Source organism: Salvelinus fontinalis, chromosome 18 (assembly GCF_029448725.1).
Source record: "Salvelinus fontinalis isolate EN_2023a chromosome 18, ASM2944872v1, whole genome shotgun sequence".
Taxonomy (NCBI): Eukaryota; Metazoa; Chordata; class Actinopteri; order Salmoniformes; family Salmonidae; genus Salvelinus; species Salvelinus fontinalis.
In genome coordinates, this window is record NC_074682.1 from 8,565,580 (window position 1) to 8,584,398 (window position 18,819).

An 18,819-nucleotide genomic window follows, 5' to 3' on the forward strand; every position below is an offset into this window, starting at 1 on the left:
GCAAAGGACCTTGTGAAGATACTGGAAGCAACAGGTACAAAAGTACCTATATCCACAGTAAAACAAGTCCTATATTGACATAACCTGAAAGGCCGCTCAGCAAGGAAGAAGCCACTGCTCCAAAACCGCCATAAAAAAGCCAGACTATGGCTTGCAACTGCACATGGGGACAAAGATCGTGGTTTTTGGAGAAATGTCCTCTGGTCTGATGAAACAAAAATATAAATGTTTGGCCATAATGACCATCGTTATGTTTGGAGGAAAAAGGGGGACGCTTGCAAACCGAAGAACACCATCCCAACAGTGAAGCACGGGGGTGGCAGCATCATGTTGTGAGGGTGCTTTGCTGCAGGAGGGACTGGTGCACTTCACAAAATATATTTCATCATGAGGGAGGAAAATTATGTGAATATATTGAAGCAACATATCAAGACATCAGTCAGGAAGTTAAAACTTGGTCGCAAATGGGTCTTCCAAATGGACAATGACCCCAAGCATACTTCCAAAGTTGTGGAGAAATTAAAGACAACAAAGTCAAGGTATTGGAGTGGCCATCACAAAGCCCTGACCTCAATCCCATAAAAAATTTGTGGGCAGAACTGAAAAAGCGTGTGTGAGCAAGGAGGCCTACAAACCTGACTCAGTTACACCAGCTCTGTCAGCAGGAATAGGCCAAAATTCAGCCAACTTATTGTGTGAAGCTTGTGGAAGGCTGCCCGAAACGTTTGACCCAAGTTAAACAATTTAAAGGCAATGCTACCAAATACGAATTGAGTGTATGTAAACTTCTGACCCACTGCAAATGTGATGAAAGAAATTAAAGCTGCAATAAATCTATATCTGCTATTATTCTGACATTTCACATTCTTAAAATAAAGTGGTGATCCTACCTGACCTAAGACAGGGAATCTTTACAAGGATTAAATGTCAGGAATTGTGAAAAACTGAGTTTAAATGTATTTGGCTAAGGTGCATGTAAACTTCCGACTTCAACTGTGCATGTAGATCTACTATGCAATTTGTTTAGACATTTGTCATTTTGGTTAATAAACCATACACTTTAAAGCTGGAATCCTTAATGGTGAAACTGTCATGTCTGTTTGGGATATTACAACATTGAGGAAGTTACTGGAAACAAGAAACATTGTTTTTTGTCCTTCAGACATCATTGCACGTGTGATAGAACAGCAGAATATGTACTGCTAATTGTTTTACCACACTGCTCAACGCCAACACCTCCGTTTCGTCCACAAAGACAATAACAAAGGTGCTGGGGCGGAGAGTTGCACGGTTTCCCCTAATGAAGAATCCATCTTTAATCCTCATGGAAAAACCAGTACAATAACATTGGACAAGACAAGAGGCAAAATGAAGGTTAGCGAGAGGATAAACAAGATCCAACTCTCCATTTGAAATGGAAGTGAAGCAATGAAGTCCTAATTGGATAATATTACTGTAAACAGTTTAGCCTCTTAAGGTAGTGCAGAACGATTTGAAGCGCAGACTCTGTACCTAACCTCTACATTCTCTGTAGGCAATAAGACACACTTGATGGAATATTTCATTTAATAATGATCAACAAGGGGTAGGTGGGAAGGCAATGAAGTGTTGAACCATGACTGGTTGCACATTAACTCCAAGCTGACTATGTCACAACGACGTGAGTCTCAATTATTACTCTAAATCGGAATTCAATGTCTCAGGTAGTCAGTTCTCTTGTTCCTTTGTCCAAAGGCAAACATTTGTCATTTGATTTTTGGATGACCCTTTCAAGATGATTGGCCATGTCCGGATACCCAGACTTGTATTCTAAATAGTAGGCTGTTTGGAAATGCGAAAATAGAACATTTTGTAGTATGTGAAACATCGAAAACTGAGCAGTGTTGGGAAAGCTACTCTGAAAATATAGTTTACCAAGCTACCAATTACTTCAAACTGGAAGAAGTTAAGCTACACTCAAGCTACCCTTAAGAAAAATATAGTTTACTTAACTAAATGTAATTTGAAAAAATAGTTCACTACTTACAAATGACTTGGTGAAAATGTGTAAATCTGAAATGTCATAGACTACAAATTGCAAGGACAGATCACTTTGGCGTCATATGTTAAAACTTCTTAGGGCTGCAATCCCGTTAACGGGATCGATATGACAACAGACAGTGAAAGTGCACGGCGCCAAATTCAAACAACAGAAATCTCATAATTAAAGTTCTCAAGCATACAAGTATTTCACACCATTTTAAAGATACACTTATTGTTAATTGTACCACAGTGTCCGATTTCAAAAAGCCTTTACAGCGAAAGCACCACAAATGATTATGTTAGGTCACCGCCAAATCACAGAAAAATACAGCCATTTTTCCAGCCAAAGACAGGAGTCACAGAAAGCAGAAATAGAGATAAAATGAATCACTAACCTTTGATGATCTTCATCAGATGACACTCATAGGATTTCTTGTTAGACAATACATATATGTTTTGCTCGATAAAGTTCATATTTATATCCAAAAACCTCAGTTTACATTGGCGCCATGTTCAGAAATGCCTCCAAAATATCCAGAGAAATTGCAGAGAGCCACATCAAATAACAAAAATAATCATCATAAACTTTGATGAAAGATAAATGTTTTACATAGAATTATAGATAAAATTGTTCTTAATGTGACCGTTGTGTCAGATTTCAAAAACGCTTTACGGCAAAAGCACAATATTCAATAATCTGAGAACAGCGTTCAGCCACAAAAGCAAGCCATACAGTTACCCGCCAAATTGTGGAGTCAACAAAAGTCAGAAATAGCATTATAAATCTTCACTTACCTTTGCTGATCTTCGTCGGAATGCACTCCCAGGACTCCCAGTTCCACAAGAAATGTTCGTTTTGTTCGGTAATGTCCATTATTTATGTCCAAATAGCTACTTTTGTTAGCGTGTTTGGTAAACAAATCCAAAGTCACGAAGCGCGTTCACTAAAAGCAGACGAAATGTCACAAAGTTCCATAACAGTCAGTAGAAACATGTCAAACGATGTATTGAATCAATCTTTAGGATGTTTTTAACATAAATCTTCAATAATGTTCCAACCGGAGAATTCCTTTGTCTTTTAGAAGTGCGATGGAACAGAGTTCGCTCTCACATGAACGCGCATGGTCAGCGCATGTTCAGCTCATGATAGATCTTACTCAATCCCCTCTCCTTCAGCCCCACTTCACAGTAGAAGCATCAGACAAGGTTCTAAAGACTGTTGACATCTAGTGGAAGCCGTAGGAAGTGAAAAATGACCCAGATCCCACTGTGTATTTGATAGGCGATGAGTTGAAAACCTCCAAACTTCAGATTTACCACTTCCTGGTTGGATTTTCTTCTCAGGTTTTTGCCTGCCAAATGAGTTCTGTTATACTCACAGACATCATTCAAACAGTTTTAGAAACTTCAGAGTGTTTTCTATCCAATACTAATAATATATATATGCATATATTAGCAACTGGGACAGAGGAGCAGGCAGTTTACTCTGGGCACCTCTGGGGCACCTTTTCATCCAAGCTACTCAATACTGCCCCTGCAGCCATAAGAAGTGAACATAATGTGTTATTTAGCCTATTAAACACACAAATTATGTTTCAAGGGAGAATTAGGCAGATCTGGTGCCTAAAAAGAAAGGAAATTATTGCCTACTTCACCCATAGTTTGTTTTCATTTTACAAAAAGAGTAGTGTGTAGTTCCGGTAGTTGGCTACACTGCTACATGGAAAAACAGTAATCAACTACTGAATACACTACCTAGATTTGAATTTAGTTCAACTACCACCAAGCTACTGCAAAAAGTATACTGAACCAAAATATGAATGCAAGAAGAAACAATGTCAATGATTTTACTGAGTTACAGTTCATATATGGAAATCAGTCAACTGAAATAAATGCATTAGGCCCAAGTCTATGGATATCACATGACTGGGAATACAGATATACATCTGTTGGTCACAGATTCCTTAAAAAAGGTTGGGGCGTAGATCAGAAAACCAGTCAGTATCTGGTGTGACCCCTATTAGCCTCATGCAGCGCCACACGTCTCCTCCGCATAGAGTTGATCAGGCTGTTGATTGAGGCCTGTGGAATGTTGTCCCGCTCCACTTCAATGACTGTCCGAAGATGCTAGATATTGGCGGGAACTGGAACACGCTGTCATACATGTCGATCCAGAGAATCCCAAACGTGCTCAATGGGTGACATGTCTGGTGAGTATGCAGACTGTGGAAGAACTGGGACATTTTCAGCTTTCAGGAATTGTTTACAGATCTTTGCAACATTATCATGCTGAAACATGATGTGAGGGTGGCAGATGAATGGCACGACAATGGGCCTCCAGGACCTCGTCACGGTATCTCTGTGCATTCAAATTCCCAATGATAAAATGCAATTGTGTTCATTGTCCGTAGCTTATGCCTTCCCATAGCATAACCCCACCGCCACAATGGGGCACTCTGTTCACAACTTTGTCATCAGCAAACCGCTCGCCCACACGACTTCATACACGTGGTCTGCGGTTGTGAGGCCGGTTTGACACACAGCCAAATTCTCTAAAATGACGTTGGAGACAGCTTATGGTAGAAAAACAGCTCTGGTGGACATTCCTGCAGTCAGTATGCCAATTGCATGCTCCCTCAAAACTTGAGACATCTGCAGCATCGTGTTGTGTGACAAACCTGAACATTTTAGAGTGGTCTTTTATTGTCCCCAGCACAAGGTGCACCTGTATAATGATCATGCTGTTTAATCAGCTTCTTGATATGCCACACCTGTCAGGTGGATGGATTATCTTGGCAAAGGAGTAATGCTCACTAACAGGGTGTAAACTAATTGGTGCAAACATTTGGAGAGAAATAAGCTTTTTGTGCATATGGAAACATTTTGGGATCTTTTATTTCAGATCATGAAACATGGGACCAACACTTTTCATGTTGCGTTCATATTTTTGTTCATTGTAGTTAAATTACTAGTTGATCTACATGTAGTTCACTACTCCCCAACACTGAAACTGAGTATGCCTTAAATGCAAGTATGTCATGCTCATTTAAATGTTTTATCTAGTATGAATTCGCTGCATGCTATTGAGAAGGAAAATCCTCTTTTCAGACCCACGTGTGTTTGGCAACAGCTGATATCCAGCTGTTGCGCCTTACCAAATGAACGATGGCGGGAAACAATTGCTCATTAGATGACGCATTCTCAGAATGGGTGAGCCTAGTATGTTGATATTTGTTACTTAGACTGTGGTATGATTAGTGCACAGTATGACTGTCACTGACAGTCACTGACAGTTGGAGGCTGGATAATAAAAAAAAAAAAGGGTAAGTCTTCTAGTCTGTTGACAGCTTTTCCTATACGAGTCAGATGGATGGATACACTACACAGCCTCTAACGCTGTTACATGGAGAGGTCCCTCTTAAGAACCCTGAGCCCAGACTGGTGAAGGAGGGTCAGTGCATGTGAAATAGCACACACCAGAGAAAATGTTGTATATCACAAGCGTTAAGTCAAGTTTATTTTACTTGCAGAGGGGCAATCATCTCTGATATTCTGCGTGACTAGATTTATGTATGCCATCTAAACTTGGGATCTAATTTCAATATTTAGAGGAACCGCAGACAGTTGTATACAGTGCCAAGGGACATAATGTAAATCTGAACATCTGCTCAGATGATCTGCCCTTTGCAAAGTTACAACAGGGCCACGATTGCTCGCTTCATTGCCCCCCACTAATGTGATCTCTACCCAAGAACCGGAAACGTGAGAGGGCCACACAGCATGAAGGTACTGAAACTCATGCGTTTTTTGGGGGGGGGGGCTCTTGGCTTACCTTTGAAATAGAGCAGTGCCATTTAACACATTCTGCAACTCTGGGGGCGAAAGACCATAACAAACATAATGCTTTCATCCTGACACGGCTAGCAGTCGTAAAGCAACATGCAATCTGAGGCAGAGGCTTTGAACCCCGTGGACTGACTGACAAGCAAAGCCACAGATACACACAAACCCATGAAACAAAGGTGTAAACAGACGGAGCCTCCATAATTTCACAGCAAAACATTGTGAGCTAGATGGACTTGAATGAGCCAAAAGTGGCCTCCTGGCTGCCATTGGTCCAAGCTAAACACTGTACAATGCATTATTGGCTGTGATACGCACTCAAATGCGTTCTCGTCAATGTTTTGTAGGGTATGCCAGATGTGAGGTCTGTATCAAAATAGTTTTTCATAGACACATTTATTCTCCAGCTACATCAAAGGATATGTTATTTCAGTGGCCAGGTGTGGATGCTTTGGGACAGACTACGATCAAGGTAAAATCATCTCCCAAGTCTTGATACATTGTTCACGCATAATGTTTAAGGCCTTGTGATAATTTGTCCTATAATAGCTGAATTGGTCCTTTGTGTCTGTGAACTGTAATGTTAACCCAGGAACACAATTTCATCCCATCCCTATTTGCCTTTTCTAGGCCTACTTCGTGGACATCACTTCATTGGAATGATATGAGATCAATGTTATTCCTGCTAAGACTCTTTCCATTAGGTTAAACTGGTTCACATCGACCAATGCAGGTCGACAAAATATTTGAGGCTCTTTGTTTAAGTGAGCAGAACAATGTGCTAGACAATTTCTACAATGTTGCTTACCAACACCTCTCCTACCCAGGGATCGGGATCGGACAGGAAGACATCATATTGAATGGAGAAATCAATTCTGATCTTTGAATCTTTACCATCTAGTTTTAATATTTAATTTACACCGGAAAAACAAAGCCTTTCATGCATTTTGCTCAGTATTATTTTGTGGTGGTTGTAGTTCACAGAAATGGCTGTCTTCTTTTTGATAGATGTGTTTAAGTGAGGCTAATGTGTATAAAGTGACAGTGTGTACAGAGACAAGGGTCCGCTGTGTTCCCTCCAGGCACAGAGACCAAACACAGCCATCAGTGACTAATGAAACTGTCCTAGTTAAACTCCAGCTCTATACAAGTTTATGGTACATTCCTGCTGGAACTTTTTTCTGTCTTGGTGAATTATGTTTTCAACACTGAAACATTTAAGGACGAATGGCGGAAGGAAAGATAAAAGTGTTTATTCTGATGTCTCTTTTTGAGGGGGGGGGGGAGTCTACCGGATTCTCAATATTTCATCAAACTTTTATTTTATTGCAGAAATCACAACAGCAGAATGCAGGCCTGTTTCACTGGCTGAGACATCTCTACATTCTCTTTCCAGACATTTCTAAACACCCTCTTTGCAGGAATTTCTAACACACGCTCTGCACATTATCTCCAGGTAGACACAACCCCTTTACAATCCCATTTGTTGATTTTGGGTTCTTGGTATTCTGAATGGAATAGTAAATGATGGCTCAATCTGTGAGATCAGGAGATGCACTGGACTACATCCCACTTCCACAAGACAACAGCCAGAGCCAGTGTGCTGGAACACAGAGCTGTCCTGCAGCTGATTACTACAGGTCCTCTTTGGCTTTCAGCAGGCCTAGACGCCAGCCTCCTTCCTCCACTCTCACACATCTGCAGTGAATCAAAACAACCTGCCAATTTCACTCTCTGGAATTGTCATATTTAAGATGATTTCCCACTAAGTTATCACGTGGTAACAGTAATACATCCTTTCCCCCCAACTAGCTCAAACAAGAACGTTGTTAAGAAAAGGGGAAACAGTATGCTTCAATTGCATGCTATTATACTTCTTAGAATATTCACGCTCAATAATTCCCAACTCCTGGACAAGCTGGAGCGGGTATAAATGCAGCCTTCCAAATCAGGGCTTCAGTTGAGCTAATGTGTTTTGCATCAACTCCTTAAAGGTGAAACCTTCTACTTTATGACAACATACCATTCTTGCTTGAAATTCATCCTTATCATCTCCCGCTAAATGCATTTTCTGAGCCGACCCAGGACCAAAACAGTCATATGATGATCGAATACCTACAGTGAGTATAATAAGTACTCATCCCTTTGGATTGTTTCACTATTTTCATTGTAGAATAATAGTGAAGACATCAAAACTAAGAAAAAAACACATAAGCAATCATGTAGTAACCAACTGGCAGCTTCAATAAATAGTACCCGCAAAACACCAGTCTCAACGTCAACTGTGAAGAGGCGACTCCGGGATGCTGGCCTTCTAAGCAGAGTTGCAAAGAAAAATCCATATCTCAGACTGGCCAATAAAAAGAAAAGATTAAGATGGGCAAAAGAACACAGACACTGGACAGAAGAACTCTGCCTAGAAGGCCAGCATCCCGGAGTCGCCTCTTCACAGTTGACGTTGAGACTGGTGTTTTGCGGGTACTATTTAATGAAGCTGCCGGTTGAGGACTTGTGAGGCATCTGTTTCTCAATCTAGACACTCTAATGTACTTGTCCTTTTGCTCAGTTGTGCACCGGGGCCTCCCACTCCTCTTTCTATTCTGGTTAGAGCCAGTTTGCGCTGTTCTGTGAAGGGAATAGTACACAGCATTGAAAGAGATCTTTAGTTTCTAGGCAATTTCTCACATGGAATAGCCTTAATTTCACAGAACAAGAATAGACTGACAAGTTTCAGAAGAAAGTTATTTGTTTCTGGCCATTTTGAGGCTGTAATTGAACCCACAAATGCTGATGCTCCAGATACTCAACTTGTCTAAAGGCCAGTTTTATTGTTTCTTTAATTAGCAAACAGTTTTCAGTTCTGCTAACATAAATGCCTAAGGGTTTTCTAATAATCAATTATCCTTTTAAAATGATAAACTTGATAAACTCAGCTAACACAACGTGCCATTGGAACACAGGAGTGATGGTTGTTGATAATTGGCCTCTGTACGCCTATGTAGATATTACATAAAAAATCTGCCGTTTCCAGCTATAATAGTCATTTACAACATTAACAATGTCTGCACTGTATTTCTGATCAATTTGATGTTATTTTAATGGACAAAAAATGTGCTTTTCTTTCAAAAACAAGGACATTTCTTAGTGACCCCAAACCTTTGAATGGTAGTGTAGATTGATTCATTGATTAGGATAACACATTTGGTCTAGCATCTGCTAAACCTTCATGAAGCATTGCAGTATCTCTCTATGAGTCTCTAGGAGTCACTTTGGCAGATAAAAAAAGTCTCACACAGCATAAAACTATCTACGATAACTACAGTTATTCTACAATATAAAGACCAAACTATTCCCAGTATCCATATCTCTCTCCTGTTCTTTGTGCTTGTCCCCCCCAGAGCCCTGCTATATCAGGCTCTAGGCCAGCACAATGCTATGCTTCATTCCTGCTGTGAGCAGTTTCGCAAGAATGCCCACGGCAACGCACTGAGCAGCATGTCATTCAAAGCCCAGAGGTGGCCCTCAGATAAAGTCACCGGGGCCACAGCTCCCTCTACGCCGGACGGCTTTGAATGGGGGCCTGGCAGACAGGCTCAGGTTACCAGAGGCACTGTGTGACTTTTACCATATAAATGAAGCCAACGTTTTCTGGGAGGGGGGAGGGGGGGGGGGTTGTTCCCGTGTGGCAGACGGTGGATTGTCTGTGTCGCCGGGGTCTGGTTGTCAGTCATGCCAGACGGAATTCATTAAATGGACTGACTCCATTAGAGCTAATGAGTTGTAGGTCAGTAGTTGTGGGTGGGCCGCGCTATTCTGAACCAACAGACCATATCGATTACTGGGTGTAATTGCACTTGACAGTGACGCTGCAATTTTTTTTTGTCATTGCATACATGTATATTCAATGTAAACTCGTTAAAAACCACAGTGCCTTCCACAGAGTCTTAAATAATATAGTGGTCATGGTACAAAGTAACTGGTCTCAAAGATTCTTGGAAGGTTATGTAACTGAAAACAAGCAGGATGTATCAGATTCTTTCATTTCGAGTTCCATATTAGTTTGGAAAGCGTGTCTTTCCCTGAGAGAAAGACAAACAGGGCTATTATATACAGTACACTACACTTGAAGAAAGAGTTCCAAAAGGGTTTTTTCGGCTGTTGGCTTCCGCGGAGAACCTTCTGTGGAAAGGGTTCTACCTGGAACCAAAAAGGGTTCTTCAAAGGGTGTCTCTTTTGTGGACAGCCTTTTAGGCTCTAGATAGCACCTTTTTTTCTAAGAGTGTTGATAGACATCTGGCAAGGTTCAAGGCAAATGAGCTGACAAACTACATCATTTCGTTCTCCCTTCTTCTTCTAGGCCTGTTGGCTGTGACTATGATGAGGAACTTACAGCTCAAAACTGTATTCTGTAGATATTCTCTGTGTGTCTACTACGAGCAGCTCTGCTAAGTTCTTTGCCTCTTCATCCATCCATACATTTGTCTAACCTCAGGAGAAATACTGTCTGGTGTGGTGTGTTCTCAATGATTATGTTGGGATGATTCTGTGGATGATACTGTGTGTTCTGTGTGGTTGATTTATAGTAGCAGTCAGACTGTGTGACAGTAACAAGGTGTTGTTGGAGAAGAGCTATTTGGTGAGGAGCGAACTCTTTCTCTTTGCCCAAATGGTTATCCACTGTCCTGACAATGCTGCCTCTGCGAGAGGGGGTAGAGGGATTACACTGGAATGTTTCGGAGATTCCTGGGAGAGCAATACCGAGAGAGGGTTTAGTGTTCTGTTCACAGATCTCTGAGAAAATTGGCTGTGGCAAAGTTATTGAGTTTAATACATTAAGACCCAAATCTAGTTTTTAGTTTTCATATGGGAAACCACACATGGGAACACTCATACAGAAAGTATATCACCTCAGCTGCATGTGAGGAATATGGGTTATTAAGTCTCCCTGTGGATTGATTAAATATATTTATTGAGCACTGTTTTGTTCAAACCTGTGGGTTCCATACTGTACAATGAATCCCACAGGTCCTGTGTATCACGTGTGTGTACTGGTATGTAACGAGTATATTAGACTGGCGCTCTTTGGCCATCCCTCTCCCATGTCAGTGTGTTTAGAGTGGCTTGATGAGCTGCTTTACAAACCCTGTGCATGACTCAACACAGCGCAGAGGGAAAATAATACTGTGGCTACCCCACTTTCCAACCAAGGCGCATGAACACTGAAAGAGTAAGCTGAAGATATTCAGCAACTTTTGGCAGGACCATTGAAGTTGGCTTTAGAAATAATTTGTTGGTAAAACTGTGCACTTTGGTTGCATGCCTTCCTCAGGTTATTTGTGTCTTTCTCTCTCGCCATAGGCAGGTGCCAGAGCCAAGCTGGGGGCCATAGAGAGCCAGACAGACAGTCCTGATGGCAGAAACCTGGAAGGCAGTCTTCTCTGAACACGTGCTCTAGGAGCCCGCCCCGCCAGGGGCCACACTTCACGCGGAAACACTGCACAGGTGAGCTGAACAAGATATTTGTTTTTATATTGAATCCAATTCAAATTTAAATAATTTTATTTTCATAAAGCTTTACGTGGGAGAAGTGACATGCAAAAATCAGTTAAGATTTCTGTGCGGGTCACAATCTCAAAAAGAGTCACCTGTTTACAGAGTTTTTCCTGGTCAGGTCACTATAAGAACTCCTGGTGTAAAGTTAGAATACAACACACTGTAATGCTGCTTTCATTTTTTTGGTGTAAAATGACGCCGGAGAAGGCTTACGTTATACGTGTTCATAGGCGATCGAATAAACCCCCACTTCCTTCCATTCTGCTAGCAAACGTGCAATCTTTGGAGTATAAAATCGATGACCTACGCAGAAGATTAAACTACCAACGGGACGTTCAAAACTGTAATATCTTATGCTTCACGGAGTCGGAGGTCGTGGCTGAACGACACTGAACGACACTGTCAACATACAGCTGGCTGGTTATACGCTGTTCTGGCAGGATAGAACAACGGCGGCTGGTAAGACAAGGGGCAGCGGACTATATATTTTTGTAAATAACAGCTGGTGCACGATATCTAAGGAAATCTCGAGCTATTGCTTGCCTGAAGTAGAGTATCTTATAATAAGCTGTAGACCACACTATCTACCTAGAGAGTTTTCATCTGTATTTTTAGTATCTGTTTACATACCACCACAGACTGAGGCTGGCACTAAGACAGCATTGAATGAGCTGTATTCCGCCATAAGCAAACATGAAAACGCTCACTCAGAGGCAACGCTCCTAGTAGCCGGGGATTTAATGCAGGGAAACTTAAATCTGTTTTACCAAATTTCTATCAGCATGTTAAATGTCCAAATAGAGGGAAAAAAACTCTAGACTACCTCTACTCCACACACAGCTCTCCCTCGCCCTCCATTTGGCAAATCTGACCATAATTCTATCCTCCTGATTCCTGCTTACAAGCAAAAATTAAAGCAGGAAGCACCAGTGACTAGATCAATAAAAAAGTGGTTAGATGAAGCAGATACTAAGCTACAGAACTGTTTTGCTAGCACAGACTAGAATATGTTCTGGGATTCCCCCGATGGTATTGAGGAGTACACCACATCAGTCATTGGCTTCATCAATAAGTGCATCGATGATGTCATCCCCACAGTGACCGTACGTACATACCCCAACCAGAAGCCATGGATTACAGGCAACATCCGCACTAAACTAAAGGTTAGAGCTGCCACTTTCAAGGAGCGGGACTCTAACCCAGAAGCTTATAAGAAATCCCGCTATGCCCTCCGACGAACCATCAAACAGGCAAAGCGTCAATACAGGACTTAGATCGAATCATACAACACGGGCTCTGACGCTCATCGGATGTGGCAGGGCTTGCAAACCATTACAGACAACAAAGGGAAGCACAGCCGAGAGCTGCCCAGTGACACAAGCCTACCAGACATGCTAAACTACTTCTATGCTCGCTTCGAGGCAAATAACACTGAAACATGCATGAGAGCACCAGCTGTTCCGGAAGACTGTGTGATCAAGCTCTCCGCAGCCAATGTGAGTAAGACCTTTAAACATGTCAACATTCACAAGGCTGCAGGGCCAGATAGATTACCTGGACGTGTACTGCGAGCATGTGCTGACCAACTGGTAAGTTTCTTCACTGGCATTTCAAACCTCTCCTTCTCCGAGTCTGTCATACCAACAGGTTTTAAGCAGACCACCATAGTGCCTGTGCCCAAGAACACTAAGGTAACATGCCTAAATGACTGCTGACCCGTAGCGCTCATGTCTGTAGCCATGAAGTGCTTTGAAAGGCTGGTCATGGCTCACATCAACACCTTTATCCCAGAAACCCTAGACCCACTCCATTTTGCATACCGCCCCAACAGATCCACAGAAGATGCAATCTCTATTGCACTCCACACTGCCCTTTCCCACCTGGACAAAAGAAACACCTATGTGAGAATGCTATTCATTGAATACAGCTCAGCGTTCAACACCATAGTGCCCTCAAAGCTCATCAATAAGCTAAGGAACCTGGGACTAAATACCACCTGATCACCGACAGCACTGTGGCCAAGCTTCTTTCCATCCGGGACCTCTATACAAGGCAGTGTCAGAGGAAGGCCCTAAAAATTGTCAAAGACTCCAGCCACCATAGTCATAGACTGTTCTCTCTGCTCCCGCACGACAAGCGGTAAGGGAGCGCCAAGTCTAGGTCCAAGAGGCTTCTAAACAGCTTCTACCCCCAAGCCATAATACTCCTGAACATCTAATCAAATGGCTACCCTGACTATTTGCATTGCTCCCCCCTCTTTTACACCGCTGCTACTCTCTGTTGTTATCATCTAAGCATAGTCACTTTAATAACTTTAAATACCTACATGTACATAATTAACTAACCGGTGCCCCCGCACATTGACTCTGTACCGGTATCCCCCTGTATATATTCTCACTATTGTTATTTTACTGCTGCTCTTTAATTACTAATTACTTTTATTTCTTATTCTTATCCATATTTTTTTAAACTGCATTGATTCTTTGGGGCTCGCATTTCACTGTTGTATTCGGCGCATGTGACTAATAAAAGGTTATTAGATTTTTTTCCAATGCCACCACAAGAGTAAACATGTTTTTCTAGCTGCACAGTATGTATTGTGTAAAGCATATTGTGCGAGCTGCCATTACCAGTAAGCTGACAACGACACAGCTGTTGTTGTATTTCTCAATCCCTGCACGGTACTGCCATCACACTGAGCCCACACTCTAACAACAGTGTCACACATTATAATCCTCAAACTACTTTCTCTATGGATGAATAGGACAAAGTTCCTCACCTATTTTGAAACCACCTGCCTGTATGCTCTATGATGGAAGAAGTGGAATCCAAAGTCAGTTTCTACAATTCTTGAACAGGATTTGATCCCTAATGTTGATGTCTGTGTGTGTATTTGATCCCTGATGTTGATGTCTGTGAGTGTATTTGATCCCTGATGTTGACGTCTATGTGTGTGTTTGATCCCTGATGTTGATGTCTGTGTGTGTATTTGATCCCTGATGTTGACGTCTATGTGTGTGTTTGATCCCGCCAGGTGTGTGTGTCCATGAGGTCGTCCATGCTGGTCCTGCTCCTCATGGTCAGTGCCCAGGCAGTGGCCACCATGGGAGGGGACTTCTGCCCCCCGGTCTCCGCTCAGCAGCAAGGCCCTGCCCCCAAAAGGACCCCTAACTCTGCCCCCACCGTGGATCCCAAACTGTTCACTAAGCGACGCTACCGCTCGCCCCGCGTTCTCTTCAGTGCCCAGCCGCCAGACACTGAGCCCACAGGACGCCAGGGGTCCGGGACCAGCAGGGCAAGGCGCAGGGTTGGTCAGCCGAAGCACCGGGGGGTGTACTCTGTGTGTGAGAGCATCAGCGTCTGGGTAGGCAACAAGACCAAGGCCACGGATATATCTGGCAACGAGGTGGAGGTGCTCCCGGACGTGAACATTAACAACGTGAAGAAGAAGCAGTACTTTTTTGAGACCACATGCCGTGGTGCGCGGGGAGGCAGCACTGGCTGCCTGGGCATCGATGGGCGACACTGGAACTCCTACTGCACCAACTCCCACACTTTTGTGCGGGCGCTGACTACCTTCAAAAACCTGGTGGCCTGGAGACTGATCCGCATCAACGTGGCCTGTGTCTGTGTGCTCAGCCGAAAGTCCTGGCGACAGTGACCGTACTCTCACTGGTCATGTGGTCACTTCAGTACTGACGACAGGACCACTTGGTACTATCATGTGGCCACTGCAGTACTGCAGTCCCAACCCCCAACCACCTACCCGCTGGAGTGCTCTGAGACTCTGCCCCACTACAGCCCTCCCCTAGCCGTCTGCACAAAGTAAATTATTGATTATGAGGACTGCAAGTATATAAACCAACCATTTCTTTATCACTTGTTGTTGTTGTTGTTGTTTTGTTGTTGATATTGTTATTTATTAAACACCTCAGTACATGCACTGCATGTTGTTTGCCGTTATTGTCTGGGTGGTGGCTGTCACAGGGACCAATGAACAACAGGCACACTCCTAATGTCAAAAGAAGTGGCTACACTTGAGAAATGTCTGCTCCATGAGAAAGTGGATGAATAGAAACATACAGCATCATTTTGAGGTCCTTTGGTCAGCATTTTGGCTCATGGCTTCTCTCAGATGTACTGTATCTCTTTTACATCAGAACAAATTCAGTTTTGTTTTTCCAATTGTCAATTTCAAGGAGGATGAACAAGCCATAGCTAAAATAAAAAAGTCCCCGTGGATAACATTTCTCTCCACGGGCTGACTTTCCTAAATGCCTCAATCCGTTTGCATCATGGAAAGAAATAACATGTAGAGAATAGCTAAGGTCCTTGTTAGCTACGAAGCCTTTAGGAAACTCACCCCAGGAAACATATTTTTGCCACTTTTTATTTATTCTTTATTTTTTTTAGAAGGTGTGTCATGTTCATCACCCTTGAAAGGTTTTGGTTTAGCTCCGTAGCTGAAGTAGCACTTTAATTTCTCCCATATTTAGCTTATTTCACCCATGACTAAACACAAATACAATACTGACACAGACCACTGCTTTCGGGGAAACTCCCCGCACACAGCGTCTCTCACACACTTTTAATGTGGTCCAGCAGTCCTGGCTAGGTGGTCTAAATCAAGGGATTGGAATCTTCTCCTGGCTGCGTAGAGCATTTCCATAGCCCAAACACTCAGCTGGATAGCCATCCATCCACCTCCTGGCTGTGACCCCAGGACCTGGGCAGGTCGGGTGTAAACACTAATAAAGGTCAGGTTAACCACAGGGCAATGAGGTCACATCTGTGAAGTGAGCTACGGCACTGGTCTTCAACCCCAAGCCTGAAAAGACCCACATGGTCTTACTTGTTGTAATGTATGCATTGTATATTATAAAAGTTTGCACAGATAATGATGTATGTATGTTGCATATGTATTTCATTTATTATGTGTGGCATATGCATTTATTCAGAACTTACTCATGGAAAATATTTTAAAAAAATCTTCAGCCCAGTGTTAACACAGCTGGTTCAATGTATTCAACTAACCATGATTACACTCTTAGAAAAAAAGGTGCTGTCTAGAACCTAAAACAGTTCTTCAGTTGTCCCCATAAAAGAACCCTTTGAAGAACTCTTGTTGGCTTCAGGTAGAACACATTTGGTTCCACGTAGAACCGTTATGGTTCTACGTGGATCCCAAAATGGTTCTACATTGAAACAAAAAAAAAATGGTTCTTTTAGAACCCTTTTGGAACCCTTTTTTCTAACAGTGTAGTTGAATCAAGTGCACTCCTTGGCTGGAACAAACACATGCATACGTGTGGGTTTCCTGGGACTAGGACTGAAGAACACGGATCTACAGTCTGAGAGTTTACAGAAGTCATAGTTAGACAGTATACTTTGATCCCAACCCCAGAAATATAAGAGCAGACCAGCATTAGTGGTTTTCAGAGCCCTTGTTCTGTTAACTCCAGAGGAAGTAGAGGTGATGTTTTTGTTTACATAACCTAAGTGACATTGCGGTGAAGAATGCAGACAAACAATCGACCAAGGACGTATAAATCTCGACAGGCTCTGTTCAAAAAAGCCAAATCACAAGGCCAGGCTGCTGTCAAGGCCAGTTTTATTTTGGCAGAAGAGATCGCTAAATCAGCCCGGCCATTTACGGAGGGGGATTTCATCAAAAACTGCATGATTAAAGTTTGTGACGAAGTTTGCCCAGAAAAAAGGCAACTCTTTTTAAATGTGAGTCTGAGCAGAAACACCATTGCCGAGAGAGTAGACCAGTTGTCCATCAATCTAAAAGAGCAGCTTGTGAAAAAGGGAAAAGATTTCATTGCATATTCCTTGGCTGTGGATGAGAGCACCGACATTTCTGACATTGCCCAGTTGTCAATTTTCATCCGCGGAGTGGACTCCAGCCTAAGCGTGACAGAGGAGTTTTTGGCTTTACGTCCTATGCATGGCACAACTACGGGGCATGATTTGTATGAAGAGGTGTCAAGATGTGTAAATGAGATGGAGCTGCCTTGGGAAAAACTCGTGGGTTTGACAACCGACGGAGCACCTGCGATGTGTGGACACAGGAGCGGACTGGTGGCGAAGATACGGGAAAAGATGCAAGAGGAAAACGCGACAGGTGAGCTGACAGCTTATCATTGTATCATACACCAGGAAGCGTTGTGCGGTAAAGCCTTGAAAATGGAGCATGTAATGAGCATCATCACGCGCACAGTTAACTTTATCAGAGCCAAAGGTTTGAATCACCGCCAGTTCAAGGCATTTCTGACGGAGTTAGAAACGGAGCATGGTGATTTGCCTTATCACACAGAGGTGCGATGGCTAAGCCAGGGAAAGGTGCTTCAAAGATGTTTCGAGCTTCGTGAGGAGATTTGTCTGTTCTTGGACAGCAAAGGGAAAGACACAACACAACTCCGAGACGAAATGTTTCTGTGTGAAATGGCTTTTCTGTGTGACATTACGAGTCATCTGAATGCAATGAACTTGCAGCTGCAGGGTCGGGATCATGTCATCTCTGATATGTACAGTACAGTGAAGGCATTTAAAACCAAACTGACTCTGTGGGAGACGCAGATGCGGAAAGAAAATTTGAGCCACTTTCCCAGCTGCCAGACCATGAAAGAGAAGCTCTCTACCAGTGCGTTCCCGAGCGCACAGTTGGCTGATAAAATAGGTATGCTTGCCGCTGACTTTCGACGCCGATTTGCTGACTTTGAAGCACAAAAAAGCAGGTTGGAACTGCTCGGTAACCCATTTGCTGTTGACGTGGAAAGCTCACCACCAAACCTCCAAATGGAGTTGATTGACCTCCAATGCAATGATGCACTGAGGGCAAAATATGCGGCAGTGGGTGCTGCGGAGTTCGCCCGTTTCCTCCCCGACACAATGCCCCAGCTGCGCATCCAGGCTGCTCAAACGTTGTCTATGTTTGGCAGCACATACCTGTGTGAACAACTGTTTTCTTTGATGAACCTGAACAAAACATCACACAGAAGTCGACTTACTGCTGAACACCTCCACTCAATTCTGAGGATTTCCTCAGCTCAGAGCCTTACCCCGAACATTGATGAACTTGTGGAAAAGATGGGACACCACCAAGTATCACCCTCAACCTCAAACAAGTGAACATTACTGTGCAATCACATATTTAGAGTTTTTACTCAGTTCAAGTTTAAAAGTTAAAGTTTAATATTTGTTTTCACTGCATGTTACTTCTCCTTATACAAAGTGTTGTTTTTGATTAATAGATTTTTGCACTTTATTTTATTGTATTTCAATCCAATTATATTTTAAAAATATTTCAGTTGAGTGGATGATAGAAAATTGCTATTATTGTTTTTTTCTTTGAAGTAAATTTAGCCCACTTTTGCTAAAATAGAAAATATAGGCTAC

The 18,819-nt window shown here is 42.6% G+C and overlaps 1 protein-coding gene across 1 annotated transcript; it reads left to right on the plus strand.

Annotated features, from left to right (window-relative positions):
* Positions 1 to 14,464: 14,464 nt before the first annotated feature.
* ngfb (nerve growth factor b (beta polypeptide)) lies at positions 14,465 to 15,336 on the plus strand. The gene has a single exon (XM_055870156.1). It carries the CDS (start codon positions 14,465 to 14,467, stop codon positions 15,077 to 15,079), a length of 615 nt encoding a protein of 204 aa, XP_055726131.1. The 3' UTR covers positions 15,080 to 15,336.
* Positions 15,337 to 18,819: the final 3,483 nt, after the last annotated feature.